This window comes from Macaca fascicularis, chromosome 15, assembly GCF_037993035.2.
Source record: "Macaca fascicularis isolate 582-1 chromosome 15, T2T-MFA8v1.1".
In the NCBI taxonomy this organism is placed as follows: domain Eukaryota; kingdom Metazoa; phylum Chordata; class Mammalia; order Primates; family Cercopithecidae; genus Macaca; species Macaca fascicularis.
The window spans coordinates 5,327,247-5,348,882 of record NC_088389.1 but is presented as its reverse complement, the minus strand read 5'-3'; the positions used below and the strand labels follow the sequence as shown (position 1 = coordinate 5,348,882).

Here is a 21,636-nt window from a genome sequence, read left to right as displayed (position 1 = left end):
CCCAATCTCAGGTGATATGCCTGCCTCGGCCTCCCAAAGTACTGGGATTACAGGTGTGAGCCACCGCACCCGGCCCACTTCATGCTTTTAACCTCTGACTCGCAGCTCTCCCGTGAGTCCACAGATGGGCAGTGACAGCGTCGAAGTTGTCATCTGTGCAAACAGCATGTTCTGAATGTGCCTGTACTCGGTTCGTGCTTCTCTTTGCAGCTGTGCAAGTTCATTCGCAAACATCCTAGAAGTGGAACTGCTGGGTCAAAGTGCATTCCCCAAACGTCCTGCCAGAGGCCTGGTCGGCAGCAGCCTCCTGCACTGCCTGGGTCCTTTCTGAGAGATTCCTGGCTTGTTTGCAGCCTGCGGCTAGGAGGTTTGAAGTCAGACTTCCAGGATTGCAGAATGGAGCTGCAGAGTGAGTAAGCATGGGGCTGGAGGACCTGCCCCGCTAGCTGACACACCCACAGCAAGGCGGGCCTGCCAAGGAAGCACTACACATCCACTAGGTAGGGTTTGTCTACATCTTTTTAGTTCTTCAGTTTAAGTCCTGCCTGGGAAGAAAGCAAACTCCAGAGGCAAATCTGGAATGCCTGTGGGCCACCTTCTCACCGCACCACAGACTCCCCCGAGGATGGGTTGTGGCGGGGTTGATGCCAAGCATAGGAGGCAGCGCTGACACGCAGAATGGGATCTGAGGTCATGTGCAGCGCTGGGAGGATGTGTGCTCAAGGGCCAGTCTCTGCAGGGGTCAGGGCATGTGGGCCATGCACAAGCCAGCTGGCACTAAGCTGCTTAGGCTGCAGGAAGACACCATCTGCCTGGGGCGGACAAGGCCCCATGTCCATCCTCAAGGAGGCTGGTCTGGATAAGGGTCACAATCTGGCCAAGAGTGACACCGTGCCCCCTGACTCCATCTGGGGTCGAGTTGGACAGGTCCTCAGGCCTAGACGTGGGCCCAGCCAGAATCTTCTCCCCTGGAATGTCTCCTCCAGGCCTAGTTCCAGAGCTGTCATTCTTCAGTGAGCCGTGCTGCACGCCAGCCTCTGCAGTCTGGCAGTTAAACCTATGAAAATCTGCTTTTGGGATTTTATTTGCATGTCCCTTAGGACTGAGCGCATCACAGGAAGCCACTTCAGGATGGACTGAGGTGCAGAGGGAGGGGACAAGTGGCCAGGTCGACTAGAAGAGCACAGAACCTGGCCGTCTCGAAGAGGGCAGCTTGTTCCAGGGAACCAATGAACTGTCAGTAAAGGGGATCGTAGCTTCCTAGTGAGGCCAGAAATGATGCTCCCTTCATCCTGCCAGGGCACAGGACAAGGGCTACTTAATGGTTTGGTTATTATTTTTTTGGGAGATGTGGTCCAGGCTGGAGTGCAGTGATGCAATCACGGCTTTACTGCAGCCTCAAACTCCTAGCCTCAGGCCATCCTCCTGCCTCGGCCTCCCAAAGTGCTGAGATCACAGGCACGAGCCACTGCATTCTGCCTTTAAATGGTTTTGGGGGGCCCCTTTTGGATGCTTTGGGTGTTTTTGCCAAGAGTTACAGGATGTCAAGTGTGGGGAGCTCAGCACCCTCACTGTGGACCAGTGAAGGCTGTTCCAGACCAGGTGCTTCCAGACATTTCTAGGCTCCAGGAGAGAGGCTGGGAGCCCCCACACAAAGCACAGGAAAATGCAAAATAACAGTCCTTTTTTTTTTTTTTTTTTTTTTTTTTTGCTTTTTATTATGAAAACAAAACAAATGCCCCAGGAGAAGGGTCCATGATTACCAGAAACATCAAAGAGTACTTTCTACCATTTTTATTCTGTTGTGTTGAGGCCAGCATTGCAATAAACAAGCTAAACTACTTACATTGGACTCATTTTCAGTAACTGACATTTACAGGAATATACTAGAAACGGCACTAAAAAGTTTAAGAAAAGTTACGGTAAACTTGCATGCACATCATACAGAAAAGTAACACTTTAACTATAAAAAGGAAAACCCTCCCGGAGGCCTTATGCCAGTGTTAAGAAACGGCGCTACTCTGGATGTGACCAATTCTGTATGTAGGTGTTACTCTTTCCCAAAAGACTGTCAGAGGCGTGAGTGCTGCAAAACAACAACAACAAAAACAAACACCAAAGAAAATGTGTCTTACAGTTTGTAAGCAAGATGACACCGCCCAACACAAAGAGGGGTCTGGAGTTCAGTTCACGCCCGAAGCCTGCCCCCTTGGCCTCCAGGGGTCACTCAGAGCATTCTCAAATCCAATTCCGACACACGACTTGTCACTGCTCCTCTCCCCTTGAAAAAAGCATGTTAGAAGCTGCCCTACAGGTCTCAGCAGCGGGACAATCTAATTGAATCACCGCAGCCTTCTAATACAGAAGACGTGGACGTGACTGTCACCCTCAGCCTGCCGGCGAGGGCGCTGAGGAAGTCATCAATCCTTCGAAACTCTGAAAAGAAACCAGTGTTGAAGTCTGGACAGAAAGCCTTAAAAAAGTGACAGCACCAATGCGGCTGCTCAGTGTACCCTCGGGTGGGCCGTCAGGGTCAGTGGCTTCTTTCTAGATGAAAGGAGCAGAGGCGAGCCAACGCCACCATCACAGAGAACCAGCCGAGAAGGAATGGCCCCACGACGCTCCTGCTGCGCTGCCCCACAGCCGGCTGCTCCCGACAGCTCACACAGGCGGCACGTGCCTCACTGCCCTGTGGCTGGAGGGACATTTCAAGGAGCGCCCCCCATCCCTAGGCACCCCCAGCTTAAGGTGTGCGCATCACCCAGCCCTGTGCTGGCAGCACGTTACCAACCAGCCTGCATGAAGACCTGTCCACTGTCGTGTGTGAATTCCTTAAATTCGGTTTAAATAGTCCATTAACAATCTGTTGAGAAAATACCTTTGAAAAACAAGGGTAACTTTAAAAAATGGAAACTTTCAAATCCATTTATATTTTTATTATAAACAAAACTTAATTAAAAGTTTAACAAACTGGCTGAAAACTCACCAAGTGTCAGACTTACCAGCAATTTAAAAAGTAGTAACTGACCAGCATTTCCTCATCAGAGCCCCCTCTCCAGTAAGGGTGTACCTACATCTGTAAGGGCCAGTGGACTCTGAATCAATTTTATGTTGTTGTTTTTTTTAAATCACCATGTATTAGGATATTAATGATAGTCCCTCTATCCATCCAGAAGTGCTGGCAGAAAGCACTGGCCACCATACAGGACAGATGACACCACGGCTCCATAGCCAGCGTCTGCCTGGAGGCTCCCCCACGCCCAGGTCCGGGAGAATGCCTAGTTTCAGTCATTTCCGGGCTAACTGTGACAACGCGTGAGCAGGGAGCACCGTGCAAGTCTCTGGGAGGGAATCCTCCTGGGGCCCGGAGACTCCTCTACCCCTGAGGAGGGCAGACAGGCTGGGGAGGGCCTGGCCAGGCCTCTGTAGGCTGGCATGAGGCAGGCATGCCCACCCACGAGCCCGGGAAGCTAACCCTGGCATTCCTGGCCGAAGCCGCCATGCTCATTGGTGGGCCAGTGTGGGGCATCCCCGCACTCAAAGGCCATATGGCAGCCTCTGGGAAAACAAAACCAAAACATAACCTTCTATTAAACTCTGTATATTATTATTTTTTACAATAGAAAGTTAAAAATCAAGACTTAGATTTACTATACATTTTTTCTCTCAGATTACAAAGTTTATATTATATAACTGGGGTTCCCTAAATCGATTTCTTTTAAAACAGTCTTAAAGAGACCAGAAGTGAATACAAAAGAACTAAACAAAATAAAAAATTAGAATGTGCTGTAGCTGAAAGCTGTCTATACCTGTAAGCCTCCAAGTTTCATACAAAAAAAAAAAAAAACCACAAAGAAAAAACCCAAAAAACCCAGCGAACCCAGGGGCGAGCGCGTGAACACAGATGTGGGTGAGCACCGCGCGGTGGCAGGAGTTAGCACCTGGAGACGACAGGCCGCCGCCAGACAGGACCCGGGCCCGGCACACCACTGACAAGGCCTGCATCTCTGCGATTGTGTGAATGCATTTCTTCTGCGGTTTTTTCTTATTTTTTTTTTTTTAAAAAATGACCAATGATGTTAATAAATAACTATTTATATACACAAAAGCTTGGGAAGTGGTTCCCAAGGGCGCAGCAGCAGCAGCAGCAGGGGCGGCGCTAGCCAGGCGGGGACTCACAGCGGGCTGGACTTCCGTAGAAAATTGCCGAACCTTACAAAAAAAGTCTCCTTTTTTTTTTTTTTTAAATCTTTTCTTCTTTTTTTTTTTAAAGTTGAGGTAAAAGCTTCAGTGTATGGAAACCTGCAGGCTGCACACACAGCCGCTCTGTTCCCTCCGAGGAGCTCCTGACATCACCACGATCGGAGAACGCACATCCCACCCGACCCCCACAAGGGCTCCACACTCCGGGCTGGGGCTGTGACAACCCTTCGCTTAGGCCCAGCCTGGTCCCCACAAACAGGCACATCTGTCCTCAGCCCCTCCAGAAAGAGGTGGCCGCGTCAGACACGAGGGTCAGAGCTCAGGGCCCACATGACAAGGACGAAACAGCTTTCAAATACAGTACCCATGGCCGAGACATTTCCTTGGAAAAAATGCTTTCTCGAGCTGTCGACCAGGTTGGGTCTAAGCAAAGGGATTCCACCAGGTTCTTCGGTACGAATCTCACACAGTTTTCTGGGGTCATCAGGTTAGCATGTGAAGTTGTCATCTCCAAGTGACTGAATTCAGTGATGAAGAAGAGACTTTCTGCAGAGTTCACACCTTCTCATCAAGTCTAACGCACACACAAGATAGACCTCTGACCTATGAAAGCAAAAACTGGAAGATATCATAACACTGAATTAAGAAGCAGACCTGCACACCATGGAACGAAAGTAGTCTATGAACCACAGAGGGGCACGGCAGAGTCTCGGCGTGTGCGACATCCATTTGTCCTGTTCTGTCCGAAGCCAGTTCACTCTGAGTCGCTGCTGTCGGAGCTGGACCCGCTGGAGCTGCTGCTCCCAGACTCGGAGGAGCTGCTGCTGCTGAGCCTGGACGGGCCCCCTGAGGGTGCTGAGCCGGGTTTCTCTGTGGAGACATGGACAGGGAGATGCGCTCTGCACACCCGCTCCTTGACCTGCTTGGCGGCACGTCGTCCATGCCAGTGTGACACCACCACACCGCATGCCACGATCCACCCATTTCCTGGCCCAGTCGTTTGATCAATATTTACTGAAATTAATCAGGTCAACAAGACTATCTGAATATACTTGAGACAGAAAAACTGAATACAGACTACTAACAGGAAACGATGGATGCGAGAAAGGCTGCCCATCAAAAATATCCGCCAGTCACATGGCCACCAGCAGCAACGACAGGAACACCAGCTGCTGGCGTTTCTGGAGCGCTTAGTCTGCCTGGGGCATCCCAAGAGTGACTACAGGAGACAGACCCCTTCAGTGGGCAGGGTCATGGGCCCTGTCTCGACACTGGGCAAACCATGTCGCAAGGCCATGGCCCCCAGCTAGAACATGCTCCAGTCCAGACAGGACCATACTGTCCCCCGTATGTGTCCTGGAAGCCAGGGAAAGAGATGCGTGCTCTAACAGTGTCCAAAAACGGAGGCAAGGGCTCAAATGCTGGCTCCCCTGAACACAAGACCTGGCAATGCGCAGGGCATGGGGCTGGGCCTCCACCTCTGCTACCTCAGCCTGCTGTGAACTGCTGCCACTGCCAGGGAACAGTCAGAAAGCTCACTGCCTAGGGGCTGGGCTGCCCGGTCGAGCCCCACAAGAGCCCTCTCCTGGGGGGTCCTCTGTCTATGGTGCCCTGGAATGGGGTGTATCCACACACCCCCCACATTGCACACCTCCCTGCAGGGTTGGGGTGTGACCCCCGAGTGACAGACAAGGAAATCGCGGTTTCAGGAGCTCAAGAGCTCATCTAAGAACATGGAGCTCATCAGGTGAGCCACACTCAGAGGTGGGCCTGCTTGATGCTCAAACCCCTATTGCTGACAGCCCCCAACCCCCACCAAAGAGAGGTGGCATGGCGGCGCAGGCGGTACCTTTCCGGGCGGGTTTCTTGCTGCTGCTCAGCTGCCCGCTGACGTCCTGCAGACGCTTTTCCAGCTCCTTCTTCTTTTCCTGAGCTAGCTCCTCTTTCGACTTGGCTGCCTGTTTCTTCCCGCTTGCTGCTGTCGGGGAACAAATGGGCACTCAGACTGCAGAGGGGACCGATGGGGCAGGAGCCAGGGCTGCATCCAGGTGGCCAAGGCCCCAGCCCTGCACACTGGCATCCACACCAGCTGCCCAGCTTTCATGGGTCTGGGAGCTGACAGAGACACAGCTGTCACCAGGGCTTTAAGTGGCAGAAATGACTGGGTTGAGACAGACCCACCACCACCCGCATCTGCTGAGCCCTCAGAGTGTGCAAAGCCTGGATCCTAAGGTGACAGAGGCCATTCCTATGGTGCCAGCAGGTGCACAGGCAGAATGTGGTTTGGCCAGTGTCCCTCATGTGCAGGGCCAGAGCCTCTGATTCATGGACCTGCCTTACCAGGGCCGCTGCTCTCCACTGCCTGACGCTCCTGAGTCACTCCCCCCAAGTCGACCCGGTGACCTGCTGTGGGTCAGACACACCATGACCACACAGATATTCCAGCCAGGAAAAGGAGACTTGCTCTGAGAGCGAGCGAGGCCCATGCACACCCAAGAGGCCACATGCAAGTTCAAGTGAGCCCTGCACTCACTTGACAGCCTGTGGGGGCTGCCACAAGGGCCACCTCAGGTCTGCCCTCCCTCCTACTCTGCCAGACCTGCAGACCCCAGCAGTGATTTGTTCCTGCCACTGACTTCAGGGAAGCCTGGGCCGGTGCCCCACGGTCCGTCCTGTGAGGCCTCTGGACTTGTGACTCCAGTCAAAGGCAGGGTGTCCCTGTTATAAGAGAAGCCGGTCTGTCCTGCAAGGGACCATGAGAGGTCACCTGCAGCCAAGGCCCCAAATGGAGGGAACCTCAGGAAGGCATGCAGTGAGGACCCTAACTGGGCCCTGAATGAATGGGGTTTGGGGCCGAAGTCCAGCCCCAGGGTCGCGCGTTCCCTGGACAAGGTTAAGGCCAAGGCACGCAGTGCTGCCCATGTCCCCGACAACAGGGCAAGAGGGCTCTGGCTGGGTGGGGCTCAGGCCTGGGTTCAGCCCCAAGCCCACTGGCCCTGGCTGAGCACAGATATCCTCAGGGCATCTGTGGTGGGACCAAGGAGCCAAGACAGTGTGACAGCCCTGTGCCCACGCTCGCTGCACAGGGTCTGTGAGGAGTGACAGGAGGGGCAGGCCAAGGAGGGAAGAGGAGATTCGAGCACCATGCTCCACCCAGGCAACTTACAGAACGGTTTCCTTTGCTTTTTCTGTAAACAAGACTTGACATATCTCTCCAGTTCCCGCAAAGTGGTGGGTTTCAGAGTCTCAAAGTCAATTTCTATCTCGTCGGGGTTGGAGTCCCTGAGCGAGGGCTCCCGAGACTGGATGATGTGTACCACCCGGCCCAGCTTCTCCCCGGGCAGCCGGTTGATGTCCAGGCTAAGCTGGCGCTTTTCATCGTAGCTCATGGGCAGGCCTTCCTCCTCTTCCTCCGAGTCGTAGGAGGCAGATGCCTGCTTGCTGCCTTTCTTCAGCTGTCTGGGGCAGAAGACAGAGCAACGTGGCGTTGAGTCTCTGTCTACCTGCCCTGGGAGCCCACTGCACACACCCCTTCCTCCCAACAGCAGGCTGTTCTCTGGGACTAAGCTTTCTTCCCAAAGTGGTGCCCCAAGGCAGAAAATCCAAGGTCAGAAAAGTTGCTCCCAGCTGCCGGGTTTCCAGACCTTGGCCAGAAAACAATTACAGAGGTTAGTTCCTCTCCACACCCCATAGGCATCTCAAACTCCACAGGTCAAGAAATGATCTCCGTATTCAGGTAATCCAAAAGAAGGCAAAAAAGGGGGAACACAGGAACAAAAAACACAGAGGAAAAAGAAAATAATAAAATGATACACCAAAATCCAAGTATATCAATAATTACGTGAAATATAAACTGTCTAAGGCCCGGTATGGTGGCTCACGCCTGTAATCCCAGTCCTTTGGGAGGCTGAGGCGGGCGGATCACGAGGTCAGTAGATTGAGACCATCTTGGCTAACAGGGTGAAACCTGGTCTCTACTAAAAATACAAAAAATTAGCCAGGAGAGGTGGCACACGCCTGTAATCCCAGCTACATGGGAGGCTGAGGCAGGAGAATTGCTTGAACCAGGGAGGCAGAGGCTGCAGTGAGCCAAGATCTTGCCACTGCACTCTAGCCTGGACAGAGCAAGACTCTGTCTCAAAAAAAAAAAAGAAAAGAAAAAGAAAAGAAAGAAAGAAATATAAATGGTCTAAACACACCAACTAAAAGGAAGAGATACTCAGGTTGGATTAAAAAACGAGACCCAACTTACTAGTGTCTACACAAATGCCACTTTAAATATAATGTTCTAGGTAGGTTAAAAAGAAAAAAGTGAGGAAAAATATATACTATGCAAACATTAGTCAAAAGAAAGCTGGGGTGGCTATATTAATTTCAGACAAAGTAGACTTCAGAAAAAGGAATATTTTCAGGAAAAAAGGACAATGCAGGGACAGGCATGGTGGCTCACGCCTGTAATCCCAGCACTTTGGGAGGCCGAGGCGGGTGGATCACCTGAGGTCAGGAGTTTGAGACCAGCCTGGCCAACATGGCAAAACCCTGTCCTTACTAAGAAAGCAAAAATGAGCCAGCCATGGTGGCGGGCACCTGTAATCCCAGCTACTTGGGATGCTGAGGCAGGAGAATCACTTGAACCCGGGAGGCAGAGGTTGCATGAGCTGAGATCGTGCCACTGCACTCCAGCCTGGGCAACAGAGTGAGACCCCTTCTCAAAAAAAATTTTTAAATAAAAAATAAAAAAAAAGGTTTCAAGTCAGTAATCTAATCTTCTACCTTGTAAAAAGAAGCCAAGTCTAAGCAAAAGGAAACAGTGAAGATGAGAAATAAAAGTAAAAACATTTTTTTTGTTTGTTTGTTTGTTTTTTTGTTTTTTGAGACGGAGTCTCAGTTTGTCGCCCAGGCTGGAGTGCAGTGGCGCGATCTCGGCTCACTGCAAGCTCCACCTCCTGGGTTTACGCCATTCTCCTGCCTCAGCCTCCTGAGTAGCTGGGACTACAGGCGCCCGCCACCGCGCCCGGCTAATTTTTTGTATTTTTAGTAGAGACGGGGTTTCACCGTGGTCTCGATCTCCTGACCTTGTGATCCGCCCGCCTCGGCCTCCCAAAGTGCTGGGATTACAGGCGTGAGCCACCGCGCCCGGCCAGTAAAAACATTTTTTAAAAAATCAGTGAAATCTAATTATGTTTCTTTGAAAGATCAATAAAATTGGTAAGTCTCTATCCAGATTCACCAAGAAAAAAGACACAAACTACCAATATCAGGAATGAAAAAGACACACCACTACAGGTCCTACAGACAATAAAAGGATAATAGAGAAATACTAACCAATAAACTTACGTCCGTAAGTTTGACAATCTGAGCGGAATGGATTCATGCCTTCAAAGGCATAAACCTCTAAAACTCACTCAAGAAGAAACTGATAATCTAATAAGTCTATACCTATTAAAATAATTGAATTCATGATTAAAAACTTTCCAACAATCACAACTCCAGGCTCAGATGGTTTTGCTAGTGAATCCCACCAAACATTCAAGTATTAATATCAATTCTATAAATTTACTCCAGCGAAAAGGGGCAACACTTTTCAAATCTTTTTTTTTTTTTTTTTCTGAGGCCAAGTCTCACTCTGTCGCCCAGGTTAGAGTGCAGTGGCATAATCTTAGCTCACTGCAACCTCTGCCTCCTGGGTTCAAGCGATTCTCCTATCTCAGCCTCCCGAGTAGCTGGGATTACAGGCGCCCACCACTGTGCCTGGCTAATTTTTTCTATTTTTAGTAGAGACAGGGTTTTACCATGTCGGCCATGCTAGTCTCGAACTCCTGACCTCAGCTGATCCGCCTGCCTCAGCCTCCCAAATTTCTGGGATTACAGGTGTGAGCCACTGCACTCGGCCTTAAATCATTTTTTAATTGCCTCTAATCACTCAAATATTATATCCCAAGACTTTTTTTTTTTTTTTAAAGAGATAAGAGTCCCACTGTGTTGCTCATGCTGGTCTCAAACTCCTGAGCTCAAGTGATCCTCCTGCCTTGGCCTCCCAAAGTGCTGGGATTACAGGTGGGAGCCACCACACCTGGCCCCAACTCATTTTTCAGGCCAGCATTATAATGATACTAAGACCAGACCAAGATAGTACAGGCTAGGTATCCCAAAACCAAAAATCCAAAATGCTCCAAAATCTGAAACTGTCTGAATCTTAACGTGACGCTCAAAGGAAATGCTCACTGGAGCATTTCAGATTTTCAGATTCGAGATGCTTCAGATTTGAGATGCTCAATGGGGAGTATAATGCAAAAATTCCACAATCTGAAAAAATCCAAAATCTGAAGCACTTTTTATTCTAGAAACACCCTTATTTTAGATAAAGGATACTCAACCTGTATAAGAAAAATGGATTTTTGCATCCCCCTCCAAAAAGGAAAGAGGGAGGGAGGGAGAAAAGAAGGGAAGGAAAGACCTACCCCGACCATTCCACTCACTGTCTCCATCAATGGCTGACCCAGCCGTCCAAGCGCAAACCCAGGACCCCCAGGCTCCTCTCCTCTCCCCTCCAAGCACCAGGACCTGGCCATGCCGCCTCCCAAATTATTCTACCTCCAGAGCCACACCAATTTATCTTGCCTGCACAACCACGATAACCTCCGAAGGGGTAGGTATCCTGTCTTCCATTCCAGATTCCCACTAAGCTCTTCTCCATAGCGGCAAGGATCCGACCATGCTGAGCTTAAATCCTAACTCCCCTTCATCTGCTTGGAAAGGAAGCGTGAACACCTCAAACGAAGCCGGCCGATCTCAGCAGCCTCAACTCACCTCTTTTCCCAACTTGTTTTTTTTCAGTGGTGCCAAATTTGCCCTCATTCCCAAAAGGAACACGTCCTGCTGCCTCTGCGGCTTTGTACCCACTGTTCCCTGTTGTTGGAACTCCCTCCCCAGCCCTCGGCTACCAAGCTTGCTCCCACACAGCTGTTGCCTCCCGCCCCGGGAAGCCTCCCTTCTACCTGGCTGGCAGAGGAATCCTGGGCCTGAGCTCCTTCCCTACTAGCTCATATTGCTTTGTGGCCCCTGCGTGTCCCCAGCAGACACTCTTCAGGGTGGTGTCCAGCCACAGCACGGGCTCAAGGAGGCTGAATGCAGCTGTGCACGATTCCACCACCCCTGCTCCCTGCCTATGGGCAAGCCCAAAATGGGGCATTCAACTCCCCCAAGTCAAGATCCTTGGCCCAGACCAGGAAAACATCCCAAAAGCTTCAAGATGTGGAGACCAGGCCGTGGCAGCACTTCCATGCCCAGAATCCAGGCCTGCCCTGCAGACAGCTGAGCAGCACCACCTGAGCCCCCGGACCTCCTAGCATAGGTCTCATCAGGTCCTCAGTCTCCACGCCCTCATCACCCTGGTTTCCAGGTGGCCAAGGCACAAAGCCCCCAATCCCAGCACTGCTGCTACGTGAGCCCCCATAGCACACTGAGCGCCGGGCTCTTGCAGCCTGAGCAGGTCTGGAGCCCACCTGCCGGCCACGGTCGTGCTGTTGGCCTTCTTGGCAGGAGCCTTCTTCTGCTGGGCCTGCTTGGCAGGCGGAGCCACCTTGGCCTTCTTCTCTTCCTCGGCCTTCACCTTGTGCTTCTCCTTCTCCTTCTCCTTATCCTTCTTCTTCTTCTCCTTCTCCTTCTTCTCCTTCTTCTTCTTTGGTTTGTTTACGGGGGCCTGAGACAGGGCGGCCAGCTGCTCGTGCACGGCCTTCAGCTGGAAAAGAGCGGGCAGCTGAGCAGGCGTCGGGCACAGCCCACACCACTGGGGCTGCCTGGGGCCCTGGATGGGAGGGGGCTTGGGGCGATGTCGGAGCTGCCTCCGCTGGGCACGGAGGTGAACCAGGAGCACCCGGGCCCTGCTCTGCCCCTCACTCCCGTGACCCCTAGTGAGTCATGAGCCCTCTCCGCCTTGGCTTCCTCACCTGCAGTGGGGAAGAGATGCCTGGCCACAGGTTCAGCACTGCACAGGCGGCACAACAGGGCAGCTAAGGGCAGCTAACTTTTAAAAAAAACTATTATACTTTAAGTTCTGGGATACATGTGCAGAACATGCAGGTCTGTTACATAGGTATACACGTGTCACAGTGGTTTGCTGCAGCCATGAACCCGTCATCTACATTAGGTGGGCAGCTAACATTTTTATCACCACTGTTTAGATGAGGAAGGACTCTCTAGAAGTTTAAATGCCTGCACAAAGGAGATTTTCATCAGTAACTTCTGGGAAGCCATTTGATAACACGCAGGTCTCCGGGGTTAAAACAAACCACTGCCAGCAGCCAGCATTCATCCGGGGCCGCCCTGCAGCTGGCAGTGTGCCAAGCACCTCGCCCTCTCCACTGGAGCCACACCATGGGAGAGGAGAGGCACTGCCCAGGTGAGGACACAGCCTGTCCCTGCCTTTGGGTGGTCTGTGCAAGGAAGACAGTGGGTGGGTGGAGGAGCTGCCACCTCACAGACGTCTGCCCCGCTGTGTGTCCTTGCCACTTCAAAATCAAATGTCCGACCCAACTCTGGGGTCTGCAGGGCCATCGCTGTCCTTGCAGCCCTGATTCATGCTGTTCCCCTCCTGACTCGACAGCCCTGCTCTATTTTCTCTCAATCTGGGGCCCCAGAAATCATGCACCTGGCTGGCTGCCGGAGGTTTGGGGAAACAATTCACATCTTTCTCAATTCGACCTCGAGACAGCTCAGAGGGGGCGACATCTGTCCCATACTGCAAACGAGGAAAGCGAGGCAGAGAAGGGGGAGGAAGCACAGCCTGGCAGCTGGGCTGGGGCTGGGCTGGGCTGGGGCTGGGCAGCTGCACGGCAGGGCCCTCAGGACCCTGGAGCCCGCACCCCACCCCACTGCAAGTGACTGCTTGGAGCCCAGGCACTACTGCGGCCTCTGCAAGTGCCTCACAGGCCTTTCTCAAGCAGAGCAAGGCACACATAACCACACATGACCACTGAGCTCCCACCTGAGGCCCGCCAGGTCTCCAGAAACATCCCAGCCAGGAGTCAGCGCAGCCACCCACGTGTGCTGTGGGTTAGGCTCGCGCCACGCCAGAACAGACCTGGGGAGGGCACTCTGAGTACCTTTACGAGGAAGCACTGCGGCGGCTGCTGTGGGACACAGGGCAGAGGAGGGAACCATGCAAAGGGACAGAACTTGGGCTGCCGTGCCAGCAATCCTGCCTCAGCCCCTGAACCCTACCCAGGTATGCCAGTGCCCACCTGCTCCTGCAGCTCTGCCAGCCTGGTGGCCCGCTCCTCCTCTGAGTCCGAGCTGCCTGAATCCGAAGAGCTCTCCTCGCTGCTACGGCTGCTCTCAGCACCCTTGCTCACCACGGGGGCTGCGGGGGCAGGCAGTGCCGGCGCCTCCACGGGCTCATCCGGCATCTTGGCAAACCTCATCTCAAACACATCCTGCGGGAGAACAGAGGTTGCCCTGAAGACATGGACCCCCATGGGGCTGCCCCTTGGTGTGGGCCCTCAGGGTTCCTGAAGTGCCCCTGGGGCAGCACACACAGCTGTTACAAAGGTCGGGCCAGGAGGAGACAGGGTCCCGCCTGCCTGGGGGCTGTGATCGCTTCCAACTCGCCCTCGCTCCCTCCCCAGGCAATTCCTGGGGACAGGCCTGGGAGCAGGGGACACAGGAGCTGGCCCACAGCTCCCTTCACCAACTCCATGAGCCCTCTCTAGAAGATGCACGCATCCTTCTAGCCTGCTGGCCCGAAGCTCTCCGGGCTGCCCCTGCTGTGAAATGGGAGTGTCTTCCTTTGAGCTTGGACAGGGTCCTCCACAGCCACAGGAGTCCGAGTGTTGACCTCTTCCCATCTCTTCACCCCGGAACTGACTGGAGCATCACATCTCATGAAGGGTTAACTCCAAAAGTTGGTCCAAAAGGCCAAAGTCTAGTCCTATCAATATTTTATTTACAAAAAAATATAAAAATTAGCCACTTATGGCAGCACACGCCTGTGATCCTAGCTGCTCGGAAGGCTGTGATGGGTGGATTGCTTGAACCCAGGAGGTCGAGGCTGTAGCAAGCTGAAATCATGCCATTGCACTCCAGCCTGGGTGACAGAGTGAGACCTGTCTCAAATATAAATATATATATAAATATTTCATTTTATATACATATATATTTTACTATTTTTTTTTTCTCTCGAGACAGAGTCTTGCTCTTTTGCCTAGGCTGGAGTGCAATGGCATGATCTCAGCTCACTGCATCTTCCACACCCTGGTTTCCAGTGATTCTCCTGCCTCAGCTTCCCAAGTAGCTGGGATCACAGGTGTGTGCCACCACTCCCAGCTAATTTTTTGTATTTTTAGTAGAGCCGGAGTTTCATCATGTTGGCCAGGCTATTCTCGAACTCCTGACCTTGTGATCTGTCTGGGCCTCCTAAAGTGCTGGGATTACAGGTGTGAGCCACCACGCCCAGCCTACTTTATTTTCTGTAAGGACAGGGTCCTGCTCTCTTCCCCAGGCTGGTCTTGAACCCCTGAGCTCAAGTGATCCTCCCACCCTGGCCTCCCAAGGTGCTGAGATTACAGGTGTGAGCCATCACACCCGAACTTCCTATCAAAATTGACTTTGGAAAGCCTTTGGACCAGGACCTAGGCCCTCAGTAGCCCCTCTCAGCAAACGCCCCCTCCCTGGGCCGCCCAGGCTCAGTGAAGACAGGGATGCACAGTGACGCGGAAATGAGAGCTTTCTTTGCCAAGCCCAGAAACCTGAATCCACACCGTCTGCACACATGATGTGCCTCCACTGTTCAGGCTGGACCCAGCTCTGCAAAAGCCCACCCCAGGCTCTCATATCCCGGGCTCTCCTCTCAGATGTCCCCAGAGGCAACCCAACCCACAGAGCAGCGATCCAGGCCCCCATTCGGCTGACAATCTTGAAGGTCATTCAGGTCAGGTCATTTTGCTGTTGGGCTCTAACCCCACAGCTCAATTGATAAAATGGTACAATTGCTAAATAGTGTTCAGTCATGGAAATCCATCAGCCTCAGGGTCTCACTCTGTTGCCCACGCTGGAGTGCAGTGCAATCACAGCTCGCTGCAGTCTTAAATGCCTGGGCTCAGGTGATCCACCCATCTCACTCTCCTGAGTAGCTGGTACTAGGGACACACCACCACACGTGGCTCGTTTTGAAAATCTGTTTTAGAGACAGCTCATCTCAAACTCCTGGCCTCAAGTGATCCTCCCACCTCCGCCTCCCAAAGTGCTGGGATTACAGGCGTGAGCACCATGTCTATCCAACAGCACCTGTTGCAGGAGTGGGGGGGCAGAGCTGCCGGCGTCCCTGCTTGGTCTGCAAGCCTGGGTTTCCATCCTCTATGCTCAGCTCCCTCATTAAACTCAACCCAGCATTTACCAGGCTCCAGAAGACTGGGCTTTGCGAGGTCTTTTGGGTTCAAGACACAGTGAGCAAGGTCTCGGTATAAAACCGGGGTTCTGATGGCTTCCTCTGGATGTAATGGGACCTCCAGGACCACTCTGCCATCATCCCCCGCAGGACCCAGTGCAGAGAGAGGGTGGCAATGGCAGCAGTGCCTGGGAGAGGACCTTGGGCAGGCCCTGTGCACGGGAGGGTGGGAAAGGCAGCAGGACCCGCAGGGCGGGAACGAGTTTCTCTCTCTGCCCCTTTTATGGGTCCTGTGTCATCCGCAATAATACCACGGGCTGCTCGGGGATTTCAAAACAGTCTGTGCAAGGACTGTGAACATCTTACACAACATTCTGGGTCCCGTGAAAAGGAAAAGCACGCTGGAAGAGAACACGTACCCATAATTCTCCCCTTTCCTCCCAAAATCAAGTCCTTTGATTAAATAACATTTATAATAGGGGTGCTGTTATTGATAAAAGCAAACCACCTGCGATCACAATTAGAAAAGGTAAGAATAGATTCTGGCGCATCCACCCACACCAAAATACGTGTGCAGGACCTGGACTTTGGCAGAAAAATGTACATGCAGGCAGGAGCACGCGCACAGGTCCACACACGCACACACGTGCACGCACACAGGTCCACACACGCACAAATGTCCACACACAAACACAAATATCTCTGTGAGGTCTGTGCATGTTCACAAAGTCCCTGTGCTGAGAGCCAGACCAAGACACTCCTGTTTTCCCTTAAGACATCCCACTGCTTCCTGCATCTTCTCCAATCCGCCTTTTACTTCTGTTGTCAGAAAAGCAAAATGCTACACAAGCCACTGTCATCTAATTCATCCACCGGCTGCACTGTCAGGCTAGTGTCCAAGCCTCTCCTTGCCACAGAGACTTGCTGGAAACTACAGTCGGTGAAGCCACAGGAGAAAGGGCATCTGCCCTCCCACCTGGTACATGCGCCAGCCCCCGGTGGGAAAGGCTCACTGCTGCGACACCCCCACGGAGTCCCAGCGGTCCCGCCTGCTCACCGGCTGCCCTGCCCCAGCGGCAGCTCCTGGAACCCAGCTCAGAGCCTGGCAGGACCTGGTTGGCACTCGGGAAAAATGTGTTGAGGGAATGAGGCTGAGGCCTTCCTCAGCTGGACAATTACCTGGGCACCCACCCCACACCGAGGCCAGGATGCCCACAGCGCCGAGCTGAGCCGCCCCACCTGTGCCCAACCTCGGGTTACCTGGAGCTTCCGGGCCATGGCCACCACCTCGTGGTCTGGGGGATTGTATTTGTAGCAATTCGAGAACATCAGCCGGACATCAGCAGCAAAGCCCTGTGCGTCTGGATACTCTCGGCCATCCATCTTCCTCTGCAACACACAGCGACAGGGGTCAGTGAGCGCGGCCTGTGGCCTCAGGACTCTCTGCCACACCCCACGAGATGAACACCGGAGCAGGAGCCACTGCCAGCTCCAGGACAGTGCCTACCGGCCTGGCCAGCAGGACACCCCAGCTCTCCGGCACCTCATACAAGGAAGCTCTAAGTGAGGACATGAGAGGGTGACTCGATGGCTTGGCAGGGAGGGTCTGGGACTCCAGAGACAGATCTCCCGGTTGGAAGAAAAAGGCGCTCAACGAGAAATCCCGGGTTCCCGCGGGTGTCCCTTAGCCCCTTCCTTGTCCAGAGCGTCCCTTCACAAAAAGTGGGTAAATCTTCACACGCCGACATGCCATCGGCAGCCCCGGGGCGGCGTGAGGCTGCGGCAAAGTCAGATTCCACCAACGACAGGGGCCTGCTCAGTCTACACAAGGAAATGTTATTTCTCCCTTGAGGAAGCCAGTAGCTGTTAGCCAGCTTGCGTCTTACAGAAGCACCCCGGTATCCCAGGGGCCTAGCTGGACCTAAGGGACTCCATGTTGTGTCCAGCGGCAGTTACTGAACCCCACAGCAGTGGAGGCAATGGGGGCGTGTGGGCCGACACCCACCCACGTTTACTCGGCCACACAGAGACCCTAGAGCAAAACCCACCGCAGGTCCCACCTGGCTTTGGCAAGCGGAGAACTGAGGCCAAGGCCTGGGCAGACAGTCCCAGGTGGCAGGGGTGAGGAGGGGCACACAGTCAGTCCCCAGAGCTGGGAGGTGCAGGTGGCTTGGCCAGGGAGCGGCCAGAGGCAGGACCGTCGACGGATGTTTCCAAGGTGGCCACTAGGAACACACCAGTTGGGGCAAAAAGAGGTCACACTGTGCCGGAGGGAGTGGGTTTCCCATCCCGGGACAGCTTCAAGGAGAGGGACCTTGTCGGGGACCTCGAGGGAGGACACACGCCAGGGCAGGGCGAATCTACCCCGACCGCCCCATGGGGTCCAGGCTGCATTCACCCAGGTGCCAGTGAGATGGAGGGGCTGGGTCCTAACCCGCAGAGGGCGCCCGCCAATTCACGGCCTGTACCCTGTGCACTCGGACATGAGACCCATCCAGAAAGAAGGGCTGGCAGAAAGAACCCGGGAGCACAGAGGGACCTGAAAGCCTCTGATGTTGGGAGAAAAGCTTGTTTTTCTGTTTTAGCATGTGCCGGGGCAAACCATCCCCAAAAGCTCCATCTGTAAAATCTACAGGTCCTGAGGCCTCTCTTGCTGATTCATGCCCCTTCCCCGCGGCGTCTGGGCCACACTCGCAGGCAGCAGGTGCTGCCACGGCACCTGGCTTCTCCTCACGCCAGGACAGACAGAGGTGGGAAGCTCCGAACAAAGCAGATCACAACTTTAAAGTGAACTGGTTTTCTAGAGCTTCTTTATTATGGTTTCAAGGGCAAATCAGACCCTTCGACCAAAACGGAATTAAGCTGAGCTTCAGTCTGGCACAAACGCTGGAACCCCCAATGATGTTCCAGAAATTCCTGTTACTGTGCTGTGGTACAGGCACACAAACCCTGGCCCTGGAGGCTGGAGCCGACGCTCCTGGCAGCTTCTGAGCCACGTGGCTCCGGCCCTCAGCTTCCCCACCCACGGCAGTGAAGCCAGGCAGCCGCGCTCATCGCTTTCGCCTGACTGTGCACCCGGCACTGGGGCCTGAGCCAGCCAGGTCTGTCCCGGCTGAGATCCAGTCAACCAGGGAAGAAAAGGCTTTCATCAGGGGATCCTGGTTCAGGGGGTGGAGAATAACTGCAACTGGCTTTCCAGGATGAAAACAAAAAACTGCCCAACAGGGCTCCCAGCAGCTCTTCCCAGGGCCACCAGCAGTTGGCGGAGGAGGCTGGCCACACCTCCACCGCCTGCATGTCCCTGGGAGCTGGCTCAGAGCTCTCCCAGAGGGAGACCAGGTGCCAGCCAGAAGTTTGGAAAGGCGCTCAGGGAAGACCTGGTGGAGCTCACCCTGCCTCGGGGCAGCGCAGCTCAAATGCCACTCCCCACCCGCCCCGCCACCCCCCACCGGGACCAGACTCACTCTGACCTGCTGCGAGGCACACAAGAGCCCAGGCAGAGGCTGCCGCCTCGAGAAGACGGGCATGGGGGAGGTCAGGCTCTCAGTCTCAGCTCTGCCACCCGCCCAGGGCCCGCTTCCGTCTGGTGAGGGGGTGGGGCTTGGAGGCACTTAAGGGACAGAAGCCAGGCCATCCCCACCGGCCGCCTCACTCCGGTCTGCTGTGAGGCGCCTGTATCCAGGGCTTGAGGGAGGCAAAGTATAGCTTTAAAACTTGAGCCAACTGTGAGAGTGGCCCAGATCTAGGGGCCCCCTGACCTGATGATACAGAATGGGAGTTGGGAAGGAAATCAATTAAATCACCAAATGGGGTTGATGGGAATAAACAACAACAGAGCCACAGACTCCGGGACCCACGGGCAGGGCACACCTTTCTCGCTGGGCCCTGCCAGCCACAGCCAGGGCCGCAGGGGCCAGCCCGGAGGGTGCGCTTCTCCAGCAGGCGAGACCCTGCTCCCCGAGAGCCCCCACTCAGCCGGCACAAGACATTAGCACCCACGGCAGATCCGCAGGACGTGGGCAGAGCAGGGCCTGCCGCGCAGCCACGTACTTTCACAGTGCTGAGGTCCATCGGGTGCTTGATGATGTCGTGGTAGTCGTGCAGCTCCAGGGCCTCGGCGTCCACCGGCTTGTAGAAGGGCCAGGCGTAGGCCGCGTGCTTCTTGGACAGCATCTCCCTGAGGATGCTGTCGCAGTAGCGCAGGTGCTCTGACAGCTTGCCCTTCTTGCCTGCGTGCTGGGGCACCTCGCCGTCCTCCAGGTCCTTCTTGGGAGGCTTGATGGGGCGGCCACCACTCTCCCGCCGGGCCACCACTTTGGCCTGCTTGGGGTCTGACAACGGCGGGGGTGACTCACTCCGGCTGGCAGTGATGGCCGACGTCGTGGGAGTGGTTGTGTCTGCTTTCCGCTTCACGCCCTTTTTCTGCGACAGTGAAATAACCAGTAAGCCCCGGAAACCAGGCCGCCGCCCCAAAGACGCATGTCGCTGCAGCCGCGTTTCTGGGGCACTGTCTGTCTGCCTGCCTGGCGCCGGGCTAAGCGGCCACATGCACGGCCCCACAGGAGAGGACACCAAGGCTCAGGGGCCATGTCACTGGCCCAAGGTCACACAGCTGGCAGTGGTGAGGCTGGGACTCTCCCTCAGGCTCAACTCTGAAACCCGCCCTCACCTGGGCGTGGGGAGACCCCTCTCTCCCTTAGCCCCGAGGGCTCAGGGGTCCCAGGTGGGCTCGCCCCTCACACCCCAAGCCGTGTGAGGTGCTGCATGCAATTCACCAGACACCTAACAAGCACCCAGGCCAGGACCCGGGGACCTCGGCGTTGCAGAGACCTGGGAACTCCCTGCTTTTAGAGACCAGCAGGAAACTTCCAGACAAGGGCCTGACAGCGGGGGCTCCGCAGACAAACACAAGTTTTGCGGGACAAGGAGGAGGCAGGAGAGCATTCCGGACACAGGGCAGGGGCAGCCCAACCAGGAGGCATGAAGCAGCCACAGCAGCTCTGGGAACAAGGGACTTCAGGGGGTGAGTGGGCGAGTCTGGACTCCATCCCGGCGGCAATGGGAGCCACTGAAGGCTATTTCAAGCAAGGAGAGGAGGGAGACGACCCACAGAGCCTTCCACGGGTGTGTCCTGGGGGCGGAGCCAGGCACCAGGCAGACACTCATGTTTAATGTCCAGGCCCCCTGGGGGTGTGCAGGTCTCTCTGGGCAGCCTGCAAGGGCCTCAGCACCCAGCACCCATGGGCATCACCTCAGCGTTCCAGGGCCAGGGCTCAGTGTGCACCCTGAGACCAGCTCAGCCGGCTTCTAATCTTAGCCCAGCGGGAGAGGAGCCAGCCCACGGCACCTGCCGTCTAGAGAGCCACCCACAGTCACTGCCCAGCCAAGCCGCCACCCTCGGACTGGCAGGGGCCGGAGCCGGCTATCCACAACACTTGACAGGCGCCCACGGGCTGCCAAGCGCCAGGCGCGTGCCGCAGAGGGCGGGTGGGAGCAGGGACGGACTCATCTGGCCGTGGCAAATGGGACATGCTCCAGAAACAGCCCCCGCTGGGGGAGGCGGCTTGGCCGGGGGCCACCCATAAGTGCAGGCAGTGAAGGCCACGGGGAGGGGAAGCAACGGAGGTGGCGTTTTACCTTGGGCGAGCCATTTAACCCCTTTGAGCGCCCGCTTCCTCATCTGTAAGATGGGGGAAATACTGTCTGCCCAGAGGGTTGCTGTGAGGATCAAATCGAAGAAGATAATACACATAAGTGCCTGGCACGGGCCCTGCCCAAAGCAGGAGACTCACCAGGCCTCGCTAGCCCCAAATCTTGCAGGGAGCACCCACTCCCTGCCGAGACCAACACGGCCCACTGTGAAAAGCTCCCAGCCAAGTGGGGCGCAGGATAGGCGGGTCCCCATGCTCCCATGTGGAGCCCACAGGCGGGGCCGGCTTGGGTGCCGGCACCTCACAATGCATCCAGGTGGGTACAGCTGGCACCACACTCCTGGCTGTGAGCAGGGGAGGACTGGGACCCCCCAACCTTTGCTTCTCTCCCACACCTTC

The 21,636-nt window shown here is 54.8% G+C and overlaps 1 protein-coding gene across 8 annotated transcripts in view; it reads right to left on the bottom strand.

The window, feature by feature from the left end:
• Positions 1-1,779: 1,779 nt before the first annotated feature.
• Positions 1,780-21,636, bottom strand: part of BRD3 (bromodomain containing 3) — a 106,397-nt gene continuing 86,540 nt past the window's right edge. For 5 of the 8 annotated variants that reach the window (XM_074016057.1, XM_074016058.1, XM_065529889.1 and 2 more), the window contains 7 exons: positions 19,637-20,008; positions 16,847-16,975; positions 13,446-13,637; positions 11,709-11,944; positions 7,370-7,662; positions 6,053-6,181; positions 1,780-5,073 (listed from right to left, as the gene is read on the bottom strand). In XM_074016057.1, the coding sequence (XP_073872158.1) occupies positions 4,958-5,073; positions 6,053-6,181; positions 7,370-7,662; positions 11,709-11,944; positions 13,446-13,637; positions 16,847-16,975; positions 19,637-20,008 (1,467 nt within the window). In that variant the 3' untranslated portion in view covers positions 1,780-4,957. The remainder of the gene's footprint in view (positions 5,074-6,052; positions 6,182-7,369; positions 7,663-11,708; positions 11,945-13,445; positions 13,638-16,846; positions 16,976-19,636; positions 20,009-21,636) is intronic. The other 3 variants (XM_074016059.1, XM_065529890.1, XM_074016060.1) reach the window with 1 other exon arrangement.